We start from the raw sequence: 20303 nt of genomic DNA on the forward strand, positions 1-20303 counted from the left end.
GTTTTGTTTTTCTGTTTTAATTTGCAATTGCTTCATGGACCAGTGCACCACAATCAAGTTAGCAGTTGCATAGAAAAGTGGGGATGTAACTCAAGGACACGTCTCTACAAAGGCGGCAGAAACTTAAATATAGGTATGGTTGAAACTGAGTATCTAACCATCCTGTCATGCTAACTAGAAGTAATTTGCTGAAGGGCACAGAGAAAATCAATGGTAAAGCAGCTGCTGAAACCAGTCCTTCTAATTGCCAAGCTCATGGCCTTGAGCTATCTTCTGTCTTACATTGCTCTATGCAAGATGACATGCATTAACCTTTACAATCCTGGTGCCAGCAAGAGACAGAGGTTTAAAAAAAGAGTTGTGAGATGATTTTATAGAAAACTGTTTGTACACACTCACATATACCTACAGCTTATTTGCTGAGCCTTCCCGGTTTTCATTCGGTTTCAGCTTTTCTCCTTTTATCTCCCACAGCTGAACACCTCCCCAGCCCATTCTGAGTCCCTTTTTATGAGCTACATAGCATTTGGGTGAGCAAAGGTGCAATTAATTTCTTTTCACCTTTTTCTGTTCTATGAATAACTGTTGGTGAATAAAAACTTCTTGCCTTATGATGAGGAATAGCAAGTTGAATCCCAAACGTCTCCAAGTGGGAAACATCAGCCTTTCCTCTCAGCTCCTGCCTGCAGTTTCCCACAGTCTTTATCTCAGCATCACGGACTGCTCAAACACTTCTGCCCTAACACAGCATTTTGTTGCTTCCTTTCCTCCAGCAGCAAGACAGCACCACAGGCACTAGCTGCCAGCTTGTGTGGTGACCACATTGTATGCAGTTTTCCTTGGAAAAGGAAAATTAGAGCTTGCCTGAGGACATGGAGGTAAGCAGCCATGGAACCAAGGTTGCCATGAGATGAACTTACACATTAAAGCGAGCCCGTACCACCACTCGGCAGAAGTTCCTGAATCTGTGCTCACGGCCAACTATGAACAGAGGTTTGTCGAAATATGGGTGATTCTCTCGCAGCTCCTCCTCCTGGACTTTCCTTTTGAAAAAACGTAAATTATTAAGTGTTACACATTATCCCTGGCAAAAATATCCCTTAAACTTTGCTCTTTTTTTCATGTTGACTCTTAATACTTTTAACTTCATACAGAGAATAGTTAATACAGAAAATGTGCACTCAGACTTCTGATTTTTAAATACCTTTTCATTTCAGCTTGTTCCTTTTTTTCTTGGATCATCTTTATCTCACTGTCTTCTCTCTGTGCATTTCTGTATCTCACTGTGTTGGAGTGCTAGAAGCAAAATGATTCCTTTTAATCGAGGTCTAAGAGTTGTTATTTTTTAATGTTTCAGATGAAAGCAAGATATGGTATCTTGCATAGAAATATTCAAATGAAAGATCTTTATTTCCAAATGTACCACACATCAACTCAGTCAAGCATATTGCACAGTATTTTCTATCTACAGCATAAGGCTCCTTATTTTCATCAAGGTTAATTTCAGTTCTAATTTCATGCTTGAGGCTCCATCCAATCTAACTTTTAACTTTAAAAACACAGGTCCTCTAAGACCAGCCAACCTCACTGAACTGGAATGAATGCAATCAAAGTTACTAAGGGCTAAGACTGGGAAAGAATAGGCATGCAGATCATACAGGTAGGACTGCTGAGTGCAGGGATGAGGGAGGGAGGGAGGGAGGGAGGATCTGTCTGAGCTCATGCAGTGGAAGGAACAATCAGCGTTACTATCCTGAGTTATGCGAGGCTTTGAAGCACTCCTGGTGGGGTAATGCTGCTGGCTATCCTACAAGCAAAGCCACATCTGCTGTAGTTACCTTTAAAGACTGAGATAGTTTGGAAATGGGGTGACTAATAGAGTATCTTGAAATTTCATTGCCACAGAGATCCACAAAATATCATACGAATTCGCAGAAATGAAAATGCACTAAACTGCATGAAATTACACCACAGTGAAATCCATGATTACTATTCTCCCTTTCAGTCTGTCCCTTTGTCTGACAGTTCTGCTGCCTGGAAAATATTGCTAAACTTCCATCAGAAATTTTGAACTGTTTTCCCAGCCTGAGTGATTTGTATAATTCCAGAGTAACGCTTTTTAAAGTATCCTGGGCAGCAATTGTTGTGTTCCTAATGCAGTGTCTACAAATTCGGTGAATCTATCTCAGCAAGCGTTCCAAAACCATAAGTCTATCAGTGAAATAACTATGTCAATTATTTTGAGGATAATTCTAATGCAGTTACAGCATTTGTCCTATGACTTCCTTTCAAGATTTGAAAAGACAAATTGCAAGCAAGTTCATAAATAGAATTAGTCTTACACAAGCATTTATTTGATAGCATATATTCTAATTTCTTATGTTCTCAAACTAAAACCAGCATTTCTATGAGGACTTACATCTTGAGTCAATGTTTCGAGAGATTTTCCTCTGCTGATTCGCTGGCTGTTCGAACCATGTCTCAGTGACCTGAAACAATCATAATCAATTTAACAATACATCTCAAGATGAAATTTTGACCTTTATAAGATGACCATTATAAAGCACTTCTCTTCAGCCACCCAATATCTCAAATTCTTATCATTTTTTTCTTGCTAACATCAGAAGCTTATATGCTCTTCAATTGTTTTCAATCTGGTCTAACATAAGCCAATTTCTGTCCTTCTGATCTTTAAATTGATAGCTTTGTAGTTGGCAAAGGAAATGACATTTGAAATAAAAAGGCATTTTTTCCATTTATACAGTACAATGAATTTCATTATGGTTACAATAAAGAATGTAGAATTCAATTCTTTGTACAAGTAAGTAGTTTTGGCTTTTGACATGTTAGGGATTGCTCAAATTTAATTCCCTTTGCCACCTTTATTTTAAGAATATTTTAAACCCATCCTTTTTGTCCATTTTTACCTGCGTTCTTGTCGTATATGATGCTGGACACTAAGTATTGACCTTTCCTTTGCTGGCTGCCCCTCAAATGATCCACTCAGCATGCGTTGTCTGGTGCAGGCCCTACAAAGAAATGTAAAGACGATGACACAGAGTTTTCAGTATAAATGATGATTTCAGAGGTAGCACATTCAGAGAAATCAGCTTGGCTTTGTGGGGACCAAGTACTTCAAGAACAATAGAGAATAACAGTACAAGAGCAATGGACTTCCCATGAAAATATTTCCCAAGCAATGGACCCCCACTCTGCAATACAATCAGTCATCTGGTAAACCTTCTCCATGCCTTAGCAAGGACCATCTATGACTTTTTTTTTCAGTTTTCTGTAAAATATTTGGTCCCTCAAGACTTCACTAAGAGTGAAAGGCATCAAGCAATGCACTAGCCATCAGTTAAACCAGTTTCTCAGAAATAAAGAAAGGAATAGAAAAGTACAACAGCAATTTTAGTCCCCTTTAGGGCTATACATACACATTTAGGACCTAGAACATAACTTGGAGTGTTCAAAATAACTGGAACCATATCCAGTATGAAATGAAAAGCTGCATATTGCTGATATTCTGTAATATGAAACGTCTGCTCTCTGGAAATGCAGTCAACTTGCAGCATTTTGTTGTGTGGGTTTTCTCACTTGTTTTCTCATGGTTAATCTTGGCAAACACATTTTACACATTTTGGCAGAAATTAGTATTTGTTGGCCAGTAAGTGTGCCACAGCTAAACAGAGCATGCGTATCTTTATCTTGATGGCTACAGTGAAATTGATTTGCATATGAAAAAGAGAGGTTTCCACTAAAAGAGCTCAGACAGATCCCTCTGATGGCTGAGAAATAGCATTTCAACATTTGAAACATGTTTTAACTTTCCAGAATGGTTCAATTTAAAGTTTACAGTATACACTCCTTATTGCTCCTTTTGCGTTATGAGATCATTTAGAGAAACACAAGACCCAGCTGGTAATATTCCATACTTTTTATTGAACTGAATCCTCATTTTTTTTTCTGAAAAGATGAAAAATTATGCACCCTTTGTGTAAACACTATATCTGCCAGTCTGTAAGGCTTAGATAAATGCATTGACAGCATGGGATGGTCATGCTTGATGGCAAAAGGTGTCCATGGCATGTTCTTTCCCCACCGTGGCTTTGTTTTTCACTCTTCTCCACTTTTTCTCCTTCTTTTGGATTCAAACACATAAATTATACAAGTAGGAATCCCAAGTGATATCTGTAACAAAAATGAGAGGCTTAGAATGCTTGTCAGTGTCACCACTGCCAATCAGATTTGCATGCTAGAAAAATACATTGTGCAACACTTGTTATAGAAAGCATCAGGTTACACTACACTGAACTAAAGCATTATGACATATAAGAAAATTACTGTATGTCTTATAAAACATATGTCATCTTAGAAAAATCTTGAACATTTTAATACCAAAGGATTTAAAGCATTACATTGTGGAGGAGGATGCCACATAACACTGTCAGAAAACAACCGAGATACTTGAATACCTTTGCAATTTTTGACTGAATAAAAGGAAAAAAAAAGAATTATTTCCTAAAAATACATCCTATCTCACTCCATTAAAATGACAATCCGATTTTTCCCAGCAGAGACAATGAAAATTCTGGGGTCTGAGTTCTGTTCTCTTGGTGTGACAAAGAGGCTAACTTATCTCTTTTTTCCCCCTGTAGATATAAATTATTATGCTCTGCTTCTAATAGCTAAAAATTATTTTCTTGACATAAAAATATAACTTGTACAGCAACTTTTCATGCTCTTATATGTAGCAAATTGAATTCCAAGTTTCATAAACACTTAGTATTCATAGTAAAAGATAGCTTTAAATGCTCTAGGAATAAATTCTTTACCTGACTAATGAACAAGATGGCTTATTTAATTGTTAATAATACTGTGAAATAGACATAACCATATACTATGGACACACTATGGCAGAACAGGCATGCATAAAAGCTAACACCTGCAGAAAGACTTAGTATTGTTTATGATCTCTAAGTTAGGTTCCTAAATCTGTATTTAGCTTTTACATCCATTGCCTCATTTTCAATACTCCTGGAAGCCCTGCAGCTCTTGTGAAGTCAACAGAGAAATAATGAAATACCAGTTGTTTATCACAGAGATCAGAAATTTTTATCAAGTAATTGCAAAGAAACATTTATGTATTTTCAGAGAAGAAGACCTGCTGAAAAGTTCTTGTCTACTTTTGATAACCTCTCTCCTGGCATTTTCCACTTTATGGGAATTACTGCCTTGGGAATTAATCTTCCTTGCATGAACTCTTAGTAAGAGCCATGCTTAGTTATCCGTTTGACTCAGAATCTGGATATTTTTCAGCTGCTTGGACACTGAGCATTGCAGATCTTTGGGGACTTTTGGAAAATATGGCAGGTGCCATGAATTTTTCAGAATTGTAGAGTTGCCAGTTTTAAAGTCTGCAGTAGGGTTGGTGTTCTCACTGTAGACACGTACAGGTACGCACTTCCTCTCAGCGCCTGCCTGTGAGCCACATGTCCAGGCTTTCAGCCAACTCATAGCCCAAGGAGATGTAGGGCCCAATCAAATTGGCTGCACAGAGGTGGCCAGAATCCTCTGCCATGCCTTGGAGTATTTTGTTTTGCTTCCAGTTGCTGCTCCAGCAGGGTACAATACCCCTAAAAACTGGTGTATCACCTGACATCCTCCAGAGGATGTTTTGGTCATCCTCTGGCATCTCACAAATTGTTGTATGTCCATATGTGAACAACTTCATTGAATGCTTGGTGAGTTAATTTAGTTAATGATGTTTGGAAGGTATTAAAGTAACCATAAAGTGGGCATCTAAAGACAAAGCAGCCAGGTAAAGATCTCACTGGGCTCCATTACCTTTACTGACTAGACCTCTGTCAAGTAGATAGTAGAGTTCATCACTTAGCTCACAGGCAGACTTGGAGCTGAATCCCATACCAGGCACAATCAGCATGCCACAATGTTAAAAATTCAGTCCTATGTGGTTTGAAAATCAGAGTTTTAAAAAACACTTTTCTTGCCTTGATACATTTTTATGTAACTGTAGCTGGTCAGAATCTTTTGACCTTCAAACAACAGAGGTAAAATTACCCTTTTTAGCTAAAATTGCCCTTTTCATCTTCTTATACCACCTCTCTGGAATATTAGATAGGTTTATTTTCATTTGTGGAGGAATAAAGAAGGTATGAAAAGAGACAAGAAATATCTCAACTTCTGGACTTTGTACTCACCTTGCAGAATTCTGAACACAGTTCAGCAGCTGCAAACCACATGCTCCAAATTTGCCTTGAAAAGTGCAACTGTAATAAAATATCCCAAAGAGAAAATGCAATTTCTTAGGTAACCAGAAAGCCAGGTGAAGATTACACAAAACAAGACAATACTGGGATACCATGTAGTTTGTACCACCTAGTTTGTATTACCTGCAACCAATTAGAAGGTCCACATTTTTGAAGTCCTTCAAACTATTTCATGCTTTGGAATTCCTGAAAAATAAGTTGTGAATAGAGAGTTCAAGTAACATTCTTTGACCAAATGTAAAATGTTAGAGATTTTGATTGATAATTCAAAATACTATACCTTTCATGAATATTCTGAGGTCTCTTGAAGAGGATAAGCCTGTGGCTCACGCTTGGATTTTTTAGTTAGGCATCCGTTCCACAACAAGTGTTCGCTCATCTTGCATTTCAGCATAACACTGCTTTGGGGTTTTTTTTCTGTATTTTAACGTGTGAGTATTTATGCAGTAATTGTAGCAACTGCACATATTACTATGTACTTTTGTTGTTCTCCCTGAAACATGCTCACACTGAAGCCTTCGTAATGTGCAGAGCTTCAATGCAGTTTTCAGCATCGTTCAGCATTGGTTTTTCTCTCTAGGACTCTCTATCCTTACTAAATCTTTCTATGCTCTCATTATAATTCCACAGAACTTGGAATATATGGTTAAATGTGAAAGCCTAAGATATATGGGAAATCCACCTGAGAGGCGTGGTTTCTTCCTTTCATTTATAAATTTAATTTAATAAGGCACTTTTTGAACAGCAAGCACAATACACATTTTTACCACATCTACTCTACTGCTCTTTGTGGGAAAAATATACTATTTTTAAAAGAAATCAGAATCTGGCTGGTGAAATAAAATGGATTATTAATGCAACTTTGACAAGCCAATATTTTTTTCTTTTCCTTGTTTTTTCTTATTTCCTTCCTTATGTCTCAAAAGCAAAAAATCAAATAGTCATTATTTTCTTTAGTGACTACTCAGGCAGTTGAGTAAGAGGCTTCCTTTCCTTCAGCAATTTTTATTGTGATTATCACTCTTGCCTTGCTGTTTCAGCTTCTCTTCTCACAGATGTTTATATAAAAACAATTTTTATTGGACTGTAGGAGAATCAATAAAAGCAATGCAAAAGAAGAAATCTCAAGTGGCTATCCAGTCTCCCATCTCTCTCAAAACGGGATCAATTCCATACCTGCAGTGTTGGAGACTCCATAGCCCAAAAACTCAGCTTCACAACTGTGCTTTGCAGTGATCCATAATATGGTGATCATTTGGCACAAACCCCATGAAACAGAGTAATTTCTTTTCAATGGATATGTGCATTCCAGTATTTCTTTTTGTTTGTCTTTGCATCAGGCAGGTGAAATCCAGTGATGTTTTACACTTGTAGAGATTTAGGAAGGTGGTGACTGAGTCTGGATGTTGCACGGGGTGACAAAAATCAACGGAACTTACCTGGAACATTTGTTCTCAGAAATGCATAGGGTCAAACCCTCAAAGTTATGAAGAAAGAAATCATACTCTTAAGAGAGAAAACATGAAATATATGCCAAGAAATTTGTTGTGAGTCAGAACAACTAATACAAGTCAGTTGTGTAACAAAGGCAAATTTCTAATAAAGGATACCAAAGGTATATCTTCTAGGCTCACAGAATCATAGAATCATTTAGGTTGGAAAAGATCTTTGCTCATTATCTGCAGTAGGGTTCAGGGAGATTTTATTTAGAGACAAAATTTATAGCTTTCCTAGAAATCACTCTGTTTGGAGAAATACTTGTATGAACAAAGTCTGAATTATCTTCTAGCATATTCATAAACTAGAATAGGACCCTTAATTCAAGTTATTCCTTCTCCCCTTCCTTCCTTCCCCATGTGCTCCTCCACCCCCTCCCCCCAGCACTCTCAGTTAAAATAAAGATAAATGCACTTATTTCAGTTAGTTTATGAAATGGAATGTTCTAGTTAAGCATGAATTATTACTCACTCAGGACGAGAAAACACATCAGACACTTCTTGTCTAGAACGGTGAAAATCCTATCACACAACCCTAGCAACAGTTTACGGTTTGACAAGAGCATCAGCTGTAATGAAAAGCAAATAAAAAGCTGCCCATTTGAAAAAAAACCCCAAAAACTATTTCCCAAACTGTCACAATATATATTTTATATATGTTGTAGAGTCTCCTTCCTTGGATATATTTAAAAGATGTCTAGATGTGGTTTTGGACAATTTGTTCTGGATGGTCCTGCTTGAGCAGGAAGTTTGGACCAGACAACCTCCAGAGGTCCCTTCCAATCTCAACCATTCTCTGATTCTGTGAAACATGGTTTAATGCACACCAAAATCAGGTTTTGCACTATTGACACTTTGATTATGTTTTAGACTATGTGAGATTACTTTTAATTTGCTCATTTTCCCCAACATTCTGTGCCGTTTACAACTTCTCCTCAGCACTGGAGAGAACAAACTGATTTATACAAAACATTTTGACTGGACCTGCTCTACTCTCTCTACTTCAGAAAGCCAGTGGGACTAATAAAGGACTAGACCCCATTCTTAGATAACAATTGAGCAAGGAATGGGTGTCAGGAGAACCACAGGCACAAAATTTGCTTTTAAGAGAAAAAGCAGTGCTTGCAGCAACACAGAGTGAGAGAAAAGTGTGAAGCACTGAAGATATGCAGGAGAAAGTAAATTTGCTAGAAGTGGTTATTGCTGCTGAGGGAAATGCACTGTAATTCTCAGAAAGGAATGGAGCTGTTTGCAATTCAGAGGCACTATTAAAACGGATCTTGTTTCAAAAAAGTTGTTCTAAAGGACTGTAACTTGTACTTTATTTCATTTTTCAAGGTTGAGGTCTCCACCTCAGAAGGGATTTATGTGAAGAGGTAAGTCCTTCATGCTCTGCCACTGGTAATAGTGATGCAAAGCACAGATCAGAGTCAAAGTACCAGGACAGTAGTTACTTCATCCTTGACTTGGCTCCCATGCCTAATTGCACAAAGACCTCAAGGAGGCAAGGTGAAGGTGCTTCTAAACAAGGATGCTCAGAAATGAGACACCTCCCTGGGGTTGTGGCAAGAAAGCTGCAGGAAAACAAAGATACCCAAGACATCACTTTTGCTGCATAATGTAACAGCAGATGAGCAGGTGAGACACCTAGGACAGAGTCCAGGAACTATCTCTCTTGGTGTGCAAGGGCTATTGATGTCCTTCCTCATCTTGGGCAAGATGCCTAGATGCAGTTCAGCATATGAAAGGGAATAAAGTTTGGATAGAGAAGAATGAACAAGAGAGACATGAAGGTACCTGTGTGTAATGCAGGGTCCTTCTATACAGCTGGTAATATTGAAATATTCCCAATTTGATTACAAATAATTTGGCAAGCTTTAAAAAGTGTGTGTGTGGGGGAGTAAGGTTGGAGGTGGACTTAGGCTGGAACAGATTAAAATTCCCTTTCAGCACAGCAATTTTATCAAGCTGAAGTTGCCCATGGGCAGCTTTACTATATAAAGGTATTGCTTTGGAAAAAACTCTTCTTAATTCAGGTAGACAAAAATGAAGATTATGCTGGAAGCAATTTTTTCAGAAGGGACATTCTGAGTTATCTCTTACTGTTCTTGGCATAAATGCCATTTCTTCTTTTGTCAGATACTCTGAATAGCTGAGAGTCATCTAATTTTATGAAGGAGTTTACAGCATTTACATTTACAAATAAAGCAAAAATAAGAACTAGAATCTCTCATGTGTTGAGAGTTTGAATTTTCCTGTGTTATTTAAACTGAATCTTGAGTTTCAGCTTTAAATTTTATCATTTCTCTTCCTGTTTCTAAAATTCCTTTGCATTAACAGTGCTGTCACTGTCATTAACATGGGAACACTGGCAGTGCTCAGGACCAGTCAGCCCATCACTGGCAATCTCTGTCAGCTTGCACACCAGACATGCCACAAACACAATCTTCATATGCTAGAACAGATACATTGCAAGTGTCATTAGATCAGAGCTTATTTAACAATTTTCAGTCAACAGCAAGGAACAATAAACAGTATTGTTCTTTTTCCCAGTAGAGAGAAGACTCTGTAAGACTCTTTGTAAGTGATTTACAAGCAGCCCAAGAAAGCATTAGAGGACACATGATCCACGTTTTTCTTATTTGATGGAAGTTCTCTCCTTTTCTTTGTGTTCCTCAAAGTTTATTGCTGATGATCCAGGAGATACATTGGAAAACTCAGTAAAGGTAGATTAAATTATTAGAGTAAATAGATAATTAAAAATAAAATAGTAAATTAGTAAATAAAAACTTTATTCTTCTGACTGTGAAACTTCAGAGGAATTCAGACGAATTGATAAGAAGTCCTTTTACATACAAGACTGGCAGAAGCCACAATCTGAAGGACCAAGTGGAATTCAACAGGATTGAAACTGGCTGGACTGCTTTCTGACTCTGTCCTTGCATCCCTGAGAACTTAGTGAAGTCCAAACAATGGTTTGCTCAGATTCTCCTCCCACTATTTCAGACTTCTCCTGGAAAGGAGGAAGTTCTGTGCAGATGGGAAAATTCTGAATTTCAATTTCCAGAATTTAATTTTTTTCTCCTATCTAAGAAAGAATGGAGCTTCCACGATATCAGGGATTAAGAAAAAAAAAAAAGAATACGTAAAAAGGGTTTTTTCCTTTGTCTTTGTTTTTCCTCTGCAGTACAGTGTATGAAACACATCAAACAAACTGACATTTGTGGAACCCTGGAAGTGTCAATAACGTTTCACAGTTCTCATATAATACAGAATTTCATTACAAATGTTTTACTGAAATACTGTCAGGATGCCTTTTAGAAGGCAGGATGTATTTTTAGAAGTATTTTGCTTAATCTATCTGTAACAGTAATTTCTGTAAAATCAAGGCACACAAGTGAAATAAATGCTTACAAATAATACACTAAATTTTGTTAAGATTGAATACTTACAATATTGCATTTACATTTATCAATAATATTTTTACAACGAGTGTTCATTTGAATTAGTATTTGATTATGTTGTCATTACACGGGTTTAAAGACAGAAAAGGTTTCATGTTAATTTCTACAGTTCTCCCTGTGATATATTCTTATAGAGCATTAAAAAGTACCGGAGCTGCCAAACTTCTCAAATGGTATTCAAGAAACTTCATAATTCAGAAATCACACAAAACCCCTAGTTCACTGCTCCTCATAAAACATTGCCTTACTTAATCTGTACTTTTTAGATCAATATTCCTGTTAATACTGTGTATTTACCTGGGACCTCTCACTGACAAAATGCAAACATAAATATAAAAATTGTGACTTATAAATTGTTTCCATTATTAATGCACCTCATGTTGAGAACAGTCATTCTAATGTAAAACCAACAGTGGCATGAAACAATGCAGCACTGAGTTGCCTAAATGATAACTTCAGAAATGGGTTTTGGAGACTTAGACTTGCATTACTCACTTACAGTGCTGAGTAGTTACTTGATACGGAAGACCAAAAGGAGTGATCATTATTAAAGCATTCAGGAAACCTTTCTACAGAAGTCATGGTTCTGAAATCTTCTTCACTGTCCACTAACTACTTGGAATATGACTAGCTGTAGTCTATGTTTTTTACTGCACAATCCCTGTAAACATTTATGTGCAGATATTTGTAAGAACTGGAGTAGAATTCTAAAATAACCCCCCTTAGGAACAGACATGGTTAATTTAGAAGGAAGAAGTGAAAAGAGCTGAAACATGATCTTACTGCATGATACAATTGCAATAAATATTGAAGAACTACAATCCCTCTCTTTTTGCTGTTCAAGCATATAAAATAACCAAAGAACAATTTATCTTTGCTAAAGAAAGCAACAGATGTACTACAAAGGGACACATTATTATGAATATTATACATGCAGTAACATTAGTAATAAACAGGGTTGGGCAAAATCAGATGACAGTCAAAACAATATCAAATAACATCTGACTCTTACCTTAGAATTTTATTGATTGCTGTCTCCTTTTCCAAGAGGTTTCTTGCTCTGATGCTAAAAACAGATTTACGGAGCTATAAAATTAAGAAAAAGCATACTTTTTAATTGTCTTAAAGTATAACTTGTGCATGTGACAGAGCAATTAAATATTATGATGCTGAGTGCATAAAAAGGATGGTGTAAAACAACCAAAATACTTATGTACATCTTTTGGCCTTCCAACCCAAATTATTAGGTAGTTATGTGTAGAAAGAAGTAGATAGTTTTGCTGGCTAGCACAAATTTGCTTTATTACACATTTCTTCTCCAATTGGCCAAATCACACTGTTTTACTACTCCTTTTCCACTTTGGATTTTGACTAGGCTGGATCATACTCTGGAGATGCCATGATTGTACAAAAGAACCAGCAAGCAAAGCTCAGATGTATCATTTCAATGCCTTATTTTTTTCTCACAGATGCAAAGAAAAAATGTGCTAAGCAAAATATGCTTATGCTTGCCTCTGGTCATGAACAGTTTCAGGAACCTTCTTGTGAACAGGAGTTCCTGAATGTGAAATGAAAGGACTGAGATACATGAAAACAACAAGCAAGTGATTAAAAAACATAGCAAATCAAGGAGCAAACCACAGCTGAAAAAATTAGCTCAGGAATTGCACCTGTGATGAACAGAAAGCCTCTGGCACATTGTAAGACTTTAATCTGTCAACTGTTTGGAGATCATTATCTTGAGGAAAATATTTGAGAGAGATTTGGAAACTCTTAGCAATCTGTGTCCTGGTTTTGATCAATCTGAAACAGAATCTTTAAGCACATTTCTTTACATGTTCTTTAAATTTTCTAAAGCTAGCTCAAATCCAGAGTCATTCGACAAATAATTTTGCCAGAACTTCTCTGAAGACTTATATTGACTCTGAGTCACAGTAAGATCTTACCTTGTAGATAAACAGAAGACTAGAAAATGCCTTAAAAAGTTGTTAATTATACTGTCTGTAATCAATAAAACGGATTTTGCTTTTTAAACCAAAACTGTTACAGCAAGCTACAATCTCTTTCCTACCCCTTGCTTATACAAGTGTGGCCCCTTTAACCTTTCTCATGTCCTAGCTCTCTTCTGTACAGCCTGCAGAAGTAATAACACAGATGATTTGAAAACAACCCATTTTGAGAATCTCTGGGTTCCTTAAACAACCGGCAACTTGAAAATGGAAATGAGGTATGCAACATTTCAGAATGTAGTTTGGAAAATGAGGTATTGGAATTTCAGTTAAGATTATGGAAAGAGTAATAAACTTGTTGAATATTTCAATATAAACAAGAAAAAATTCCATTGCCTGGATATGGTAAAGATAAAAATAGACTGAAAATCCTAGTATGAGATATGCCTGTTGAGGAATACATCTGTTGCAGGCAGCTGAGTGTGCAGCTGCAGTGCAAGCTGCAGGTTAAGCTCTGGGGGTGCAGGAGCCTGAGCCCAAGGCAAGAGGCCATGAACCGATGACCCTTTGCCTAACAAAGGCCACAGGGACCGGTGGTATTTAAAGATATGGCAGGAGCTGATGACCCCAGACTTTTGCTTGCTTAGACTGTGAGGGTATAAATGTCCTGGGTGCCTTTGCTTGGGGGTCTCTTTGCTTGGGGGCCTAAGCGCAGCCAATGGACAGCAGCTTAAGTGAAGTTTTGAAGGTTTTCTTACGATCCTGTCTGTATCTGGACTGTGATGGAATTTAGATAGGATTCAGGTATCCATTCTTTAATCTAGGAATACATAGGCATATACAAGATCCTAGAGTTTGGTGCCTAGAGGTCTCAGTGGTCGAAAATGGAATTCACAAAACAACCTAGGCACTTCAAAGGATTATGACTTTTGAAAACAATGGTCCTCCTTTCTCTTTCTGAAGGAATCAGGAGCCATTCCTTCAGCAGAACACTGGTGAATTTATCTTGAGTTAAAAATATCCAGAAGAAGCAATACAAGAAAATACTTTTAGATAAGCAAAATTGATCTATTTCTCATATTCAAAGGAGTCAGTAGTCAGTCAAATTGCAACGCACATATGTCAATATATATGCTGAAGAAAATAAAACATTACTACAGATTTTTAAAATATACATCCTTATTTCTATATTAGATAAATGAACTAAACTACTTCCCATTTAATTTTCCAAATTTGCATAGCACACCGGGCAAATGCAGTGGGACAGTACAAACAGAAAATGGGGGTGATGATCAGTATTTTGTTTAATAATGTCTAGATGCCTCATGCTGGTGTACAATGAGGCTGGCAATTAAAACTCGTGATACCTGCCGAGTTCTGGAATGTTGCAGAGGAAATTATAAACAGTGTTAATATACAAAAGACATTAGTCAATCAGACAATGGGAAATTAAACAAGTACAGTACACTCTACTGAGGTTATTTTAGGGTGTATCTGTCTAGCCTGCTGGGTTTTTTTATTACAGATTGTGCTGCACTGTGAGGACACCCTCAGCGTATCTTTATTAGCCTTTATTTATTTATTTATTTACTTCTCTCTACCACTTCATGCAGAAACCACAGTGCCATATAGCTTTCCGCTAAAGAACATTATTTTTTAGCATATGACACTGTCTTGAAATCACCTAACAGCATCTGATCACTCTAAAATACGTTTTCAGCAACACACTTAAAATAACTCTTGCACTTTACTTTAAACGGCAAGGATCTGCTGTGGCAGGTCAGCAAATTCCCAGTTGTATTTCCTGAATGCAAAGGTTTTAGATGGATATAATGTGCTGCTGTTAAACCATGATAAAGCTTGTGCCTTCGTTCTCAAATTTCTTTGAGCTTATTTACACAGACATGACCACAGAATTACGAAATCTGCAGGTAGTGCTTCTCTTCCACAAGTGCTGACACTCTTTGCTGCTGTTGGCAGGACAGACTTCAGGCAGACAAAATAATTCAGTTCAGTGAGAGTGAACTTGGTCTAAACGCTACATCCCATGACATCTCATTTGTTGACAAGAACAACGCCACTGTTGTAAAATAAGCAAAATCACAGAACATTGTTGCTCTGCAAGTGCCACCCACTGCTTTGAAAAGGTACTGCAGACAATCTCAATAACAATGTTTATTTAGTAGCGCCTTTCAAAAATCCAGGTTTTCTACCCTGGAATAAGAAAATCCTTGGCATAAGATCAAAAGCAAAGCACCACAAGAAAATACCTTGTGAAGCGTCAGGAAATGACTGTGGACCAGTTCTACATACTACATGTACTGGCACAGCACTGCTGACTTCAGGGGATGTATGCCAATTTACACCAGCTAAGACATAACTGAATGGTTTTATGTTTTGAGAAATGCTATATATTTTGGTTTATTAAGGATTGATGCGTTTCTTGAGAAACATGTTTGTAGTGCCCAGACCTCAGCAAATGCTACATAAAGCAATTATTTTCAACTTGAATTTGACAAACACTTGTATTCTATCAAGAGGTAAAATCTCTGGTGATGTAGTGTATGATTTTTGTATCATACTGCTTCTAAGCTGGCAGAAGTAACAAGTGTTGGTGGCTGTCCAGGAATACAAAGTCATAAAGACAAGGTCTTAAATAAATCATGAAATAAGAATATCTGAAATGTTTGCTTGACAGTAGAATAAAACCCAGTGAATGCAGTGCATTTTCATAAGGTAATTTCTTAAGTTTTATATGAAAATAACGAGTTTTGGCCTAGTGCTGTTAATAATGCTCTTACAGGCAACTTCAGAACTATATGGGTATAGTCTGCTGTGCCATGCTAGAAATTCCAAGGAAGGAAAAAAAAAATCACCCAAAGCTTCTGTTTTAGTTTGGAATTTGTTGTATGCCAATATAGACTTGCAGAATGAACAGATTATTAGGTACTATATTGTTATTTAAACATTGTTGTTTAAAGCTTCTGGGGAAAATACAAAAAGTCAGTACAATAAGCAGTGTATCAGAATAATTTTCATGAAAGAGCAAGGAAATATTTAGGGAGAATTTGTTCAAAACTTGAGCATTCCATGAAACATAGGATATTCCTGGCCCACAGGAATTTGGGCCTGTGTAGCCTCTCAAATGCAAATATTTGTTCAACAACATTCTACCATATCTTTGGTTCGAAGAGATTGGACTCTTCCAAAATGAGTGCAACAAGTCATATGAAGAGTGACAGAAGACCAGACTGCAAATTTTTGGTAGATACCTAACAAAATGTTCACAAAATTTTAAGCAAGTTAAGCAACTACAGGTAGCAGGGAATTTCTTAAGCTCTCTTGAAACCTTTGCATAAAGGTTAAAATTACAAGAGAGAGAGATCACTAATCCATTTCCCTCTCTCAAAGTAGAGCTAAGTATTTTCATTTGGACTTTGAAAATCTGGCCCTTTGTGAGGTTGTCCAATGTAAGAAACAGGCTCACTACACAGTCAAGAAAGTGATCTAGCATTAGATAAGTGCCCCAAGAACTCAAAGGCTGTCCCTTTGGATCAGATGTCTAGAATGACAAGTGGGTATAATCTCCTTAACTCCTGGGAGTCATTGACCCAAAACAGCATTTATTCATTCTGTAGCCCTTGATTGCTGCCTCTCTCTTAAGGAAGGTAAAGTTCTAATTAGGTGGCTACCGGTCTGGAAAATCTACACATCTTTTCGTAACCAAGAACTTTTTTTAATTAGGTCTGAAAACGTGGACAAGGCTAATATTAGCACTCATAAAATCTCCAAAAACCTAGAGGGGAGACAGTCCATTTCAGACACATGGAGGAGCAGTTCCAGGGAAGGAGAAGGATCCCTCTCTTTTATGCCTTATAGTAACATGGCTGGGTTTTTTCCCCTTTGGTATACCTGAGTTTTAAACTTTCATAGGTTTAATGGGTAGATTTTTCATAAAAATATAGAATGGTTTGGGTTGGAAGGGACCTTGAAAGACCATCTAGTCCAACCCCCCTGCAATGTGCAGGAACATCTTCAACTAGATCAGGTTGCTTAGAGCCCCATCCAATGAAAACGTGAATGTTTGCCCAGAACCATCTTGCTGGGCAACTTGTTTCACTGTTCTACTGTTGTAATCATATTGTAAATCTCCCATACCTTCTTGGTGATTTCTCATGGGCAACTCCTTGCAGCACTGACTCCTTCTTCACAGTACAGAAAACAAACTCCACCTCCCCGCACAGTACAACAAACTCCAACTCCCTCCTCAACCAGCTCACCCACTCTTTTGTAGCACTCATCTTCTTGTTGGACACAGGTGTGGCATATTAAGGGCAGGCCTGTTCCTAATCTTTGGTGATTAGTACAGCTGCAACTCCTCAGGTGTGAGACTACCTTCTGCACTATCTTTATTTTCTTACATTCTATCCCTCCACATTTTACCACTGTCACCATAAAAAAAAAAATTCCTCATTTAGTTTAAAACCATTACCCCTTGTCAAAAAAAAAAAAGTCCTTCCCCATACTATAAGCCCCCTTCCACTACTGAAAGGCTGCTATAAGGTTTCCCCAGAAGTTTTTTTCTCCAGGCTGAAATACCTTCTTTCAGCTTGTTCTCATAGGAGAGGCAATTCCTCTGATCATACTGGCAAGTGCAGCCTGGGACAAGTTTGCTTACTTTTGTTTTTTATCTACGCAGTGCAGGAGTCAGGGAGACCCTGTGAAAAGCTGATGAAGAGCACAGGGTAGATTACTCATGGCAGTCAACAGCAGGTGGAACTAAGGACTCCAGGCCAAGCTGATGTGGAGTTTTTATACATTTTGGCTGGGTCTACAGTGCTGGAGGAGAAGGTTCCTCTCCACTTTGAGCTGGGGATCATGAAAGTCTAGGGAAGAAGGGATTGTCAGGCTGGGCTTGGAATGGAAGATATGGACAGGGAGTTTCAAGGGAGAGGTAAGGAAAACTATTGCTTCTGGTTGTACAAGCACATGCACTTGCCTTCAGTAAAAAGAAGTGATCATTACTATTGCTAATCAGTTCTTGTGAATGAGTCCTGTAAGTGGATGGAGGAGACTGAAGGGCCTGGATACAGAGATCTGGATTCTTTGGTAGAAGCAGGAAAAAGTAATGTAGAAGGTTCAAACAGAAGGGCTTTTCTGTAACTCAGTCCCTCATTCCTCTTTCCTCCATGCCAAACTAATGGGTGCTCTTTGTTAAAGTACAATTGCACTAAAACTTTTTCATCTATTTTGTTTGATTAAAGAAAAAAGAGAAGTATGATCTTATAATTGTATTTTAATACATCTCCACAGCCTTTGTATCAAACACTTGAAATATTTTAGTGTAAAACTGATGAAGTAGAAAGCAAATGCCAGAAGGAAGTCCTGAATTATGGCTCTTTTTGAAAATGGCAAAGTATCCAGTCCCTGGCCTCTTTTCTCTCAAAATGCAATTGAAAACTGGAGTTCTTTCAGGCAGACTTTTGAACATACTATGCAGAGGCAAGAGTGACAAAGCAATTTAAAGTCATCAGAAGTCAGAGACAGACCACAACAGAACAGTCTTGCTACTATTGCAGTAGTGTCTTCTCCACTCTGAAGGCAAACATGGCTAGAGAGGTAAAACATTACCAGCTCAAATGTGTACTTAATAAAATCCCTAATGAGAAAGAAATCTATAAATTGGTTATTTAGACACAGGGACATTTTTATATATCCATGTTATATGAAAGCAACAAAATCTTTAAAAAGCAAAAGAAACAAAGAGGTCAGCTGATTTTCAGTAAAACTAAAATGCATCACTGTATTTATGTATATTAACTTCATTAGAAAGAACTGATGAGAACAGACATGGCACAAAAATCATCTTTGAAAATCATGACTGTAATGAGCAAGAAAATGTTAGACCCATAAGCTATTGTCATTCCAGCAGGTACATTGTTTTAATGACTTCTCTGAATGCCATAACAAAATAGATTTTGGCATTATCCTATGAATGACATAAATAGGTAAGACTTGAAGCACTTGACTGTGCTTAATTAACAAGTGGTATATAGAAACTGAAATTGTAGGACAGAATTAAATTCAGACAAATTAAGAAAATGAAGAAAAGTTTGAATGATTTTTGTTGGTTTGCACAAAATTCTGCAATAATTGCTTCAGAAAAAATGTAGTATTTAGTAGTATTTAAAAAGAAATAATCTTTTCGATTTGGAATACACGTGCAATTACACTTTATTACTTTCTGCTCTATTCACAATTAATGTAATAAAATTATTCTTTCAAATTACTTACAGAAAATAATAATAAGGAACACAACACTATTGTATCTTTTTCAATTCTGCTTTGTACAGCTGAATGCCCAAAATAAAGTTCAGAGAAGCTGATTAACTTGGGACATAAGTTTATTACAGTAAGAAACAGAAATTCTGAACATTGTAATTTACGAATAAATATTCTATCCTTAGTTTTAAGGAAAAAGGTACGAATAAAATATAGGAGCACCTGATGGTTTTCTGGAAGGTATCTTGGGACATCCTGTCTTTTATACTAAAATGTATGCCTTAGAAAACCTGAAAAGCTATTTCAACTTTTGCAATTACAAATACTTTCTGCAAAGAAAAATCCTTTTGGAATACTCTCAGAAGACTGGGGTTTTTTTTTCCTCCAGAAACAGAATAGTTAAAGAAGCAGAGCACAGGTCAGAAAAAAACCCCCAAAACAGAACATATATCCAGATTAAACAAAAACATCAAGATTAGATGGCACGTCTCAGCAGTTCAAAAAAGCAATATCTATGATATTAACAAAATATGTTAAACACAGATTCCAGCACGAAGTCTGCCATTGAATGTCTTCCATGGTAATGGCTCTGGCTACCTCTGAGATCAGCTCTCACTTCCTGGCCACAACCTCCCTTCACAAAGGTACATTCTGCTGTAAGCAGGAAAACAGTGCGAGAGCCACATGGTGTGGGAGACCAAGCTTTCCCAGGAGCTAGACCTTAGTGCTGCACCTGGCTCCCACCAAAGGAATGGCTACGAGCTGCATTCCATATAGGGGCAGAACTAAAGCCAGAACTCATACATGTGGAAAGAATCAGCA

The 20303-nt window shown here is 37.3% G+C and overlaps 1 protein-coding gene across 1 annotated transcript in view; it reads right to left on the reverse strand.

The window, feature by feature from the left end:
* Positions 1–20303, reverse strand: part of NALCN (sodium leak channel, non-selective) — a 223498-nt gene that overhangs the window by 31306 nt on the left and 171889 nt on the right. Inside the window, exons 19-23 of the mRNA XM_054271392.1 lie at positions 12263–12336; positions 2928–3029; positions 2420–2489; positions 1205–1296; positions 921–1043 (exon numbers count right to left, since the gene is read on the reverse strand). Of these exons, the coding sequence (XP_054127367.1) occupies positions 921–1043; positions 1205–1296; positions 2420–2489; positions 2928–3029; positions 12263–12336 (461 nt within the window). The remainder of the gene's footprint in view (positions 1–920; positions 1044–1204; positions 1297–2419; positions 2490–2927; positions 3030–12262; positions 12337–20303) is intronic.

The sequence above is a fragment of the Melozone crissalis genome, unplaced genomic scaffold (genome assembly GCF_028551555.1).
Source record: "Melozone crissalis strain CALT ecotype California unplaced genomic scaffold, PUWL_Pcris_2 ptg000013l_1, whole genome shotgun sequence".
In the NCBI taxonomy this organism is placed as follows: domain Eukaryota; kingdom Metazoa; phylum Chordata; class Aves; order Passeriformes; family Passerellidae; genus Melozone; species Melozone crissalis.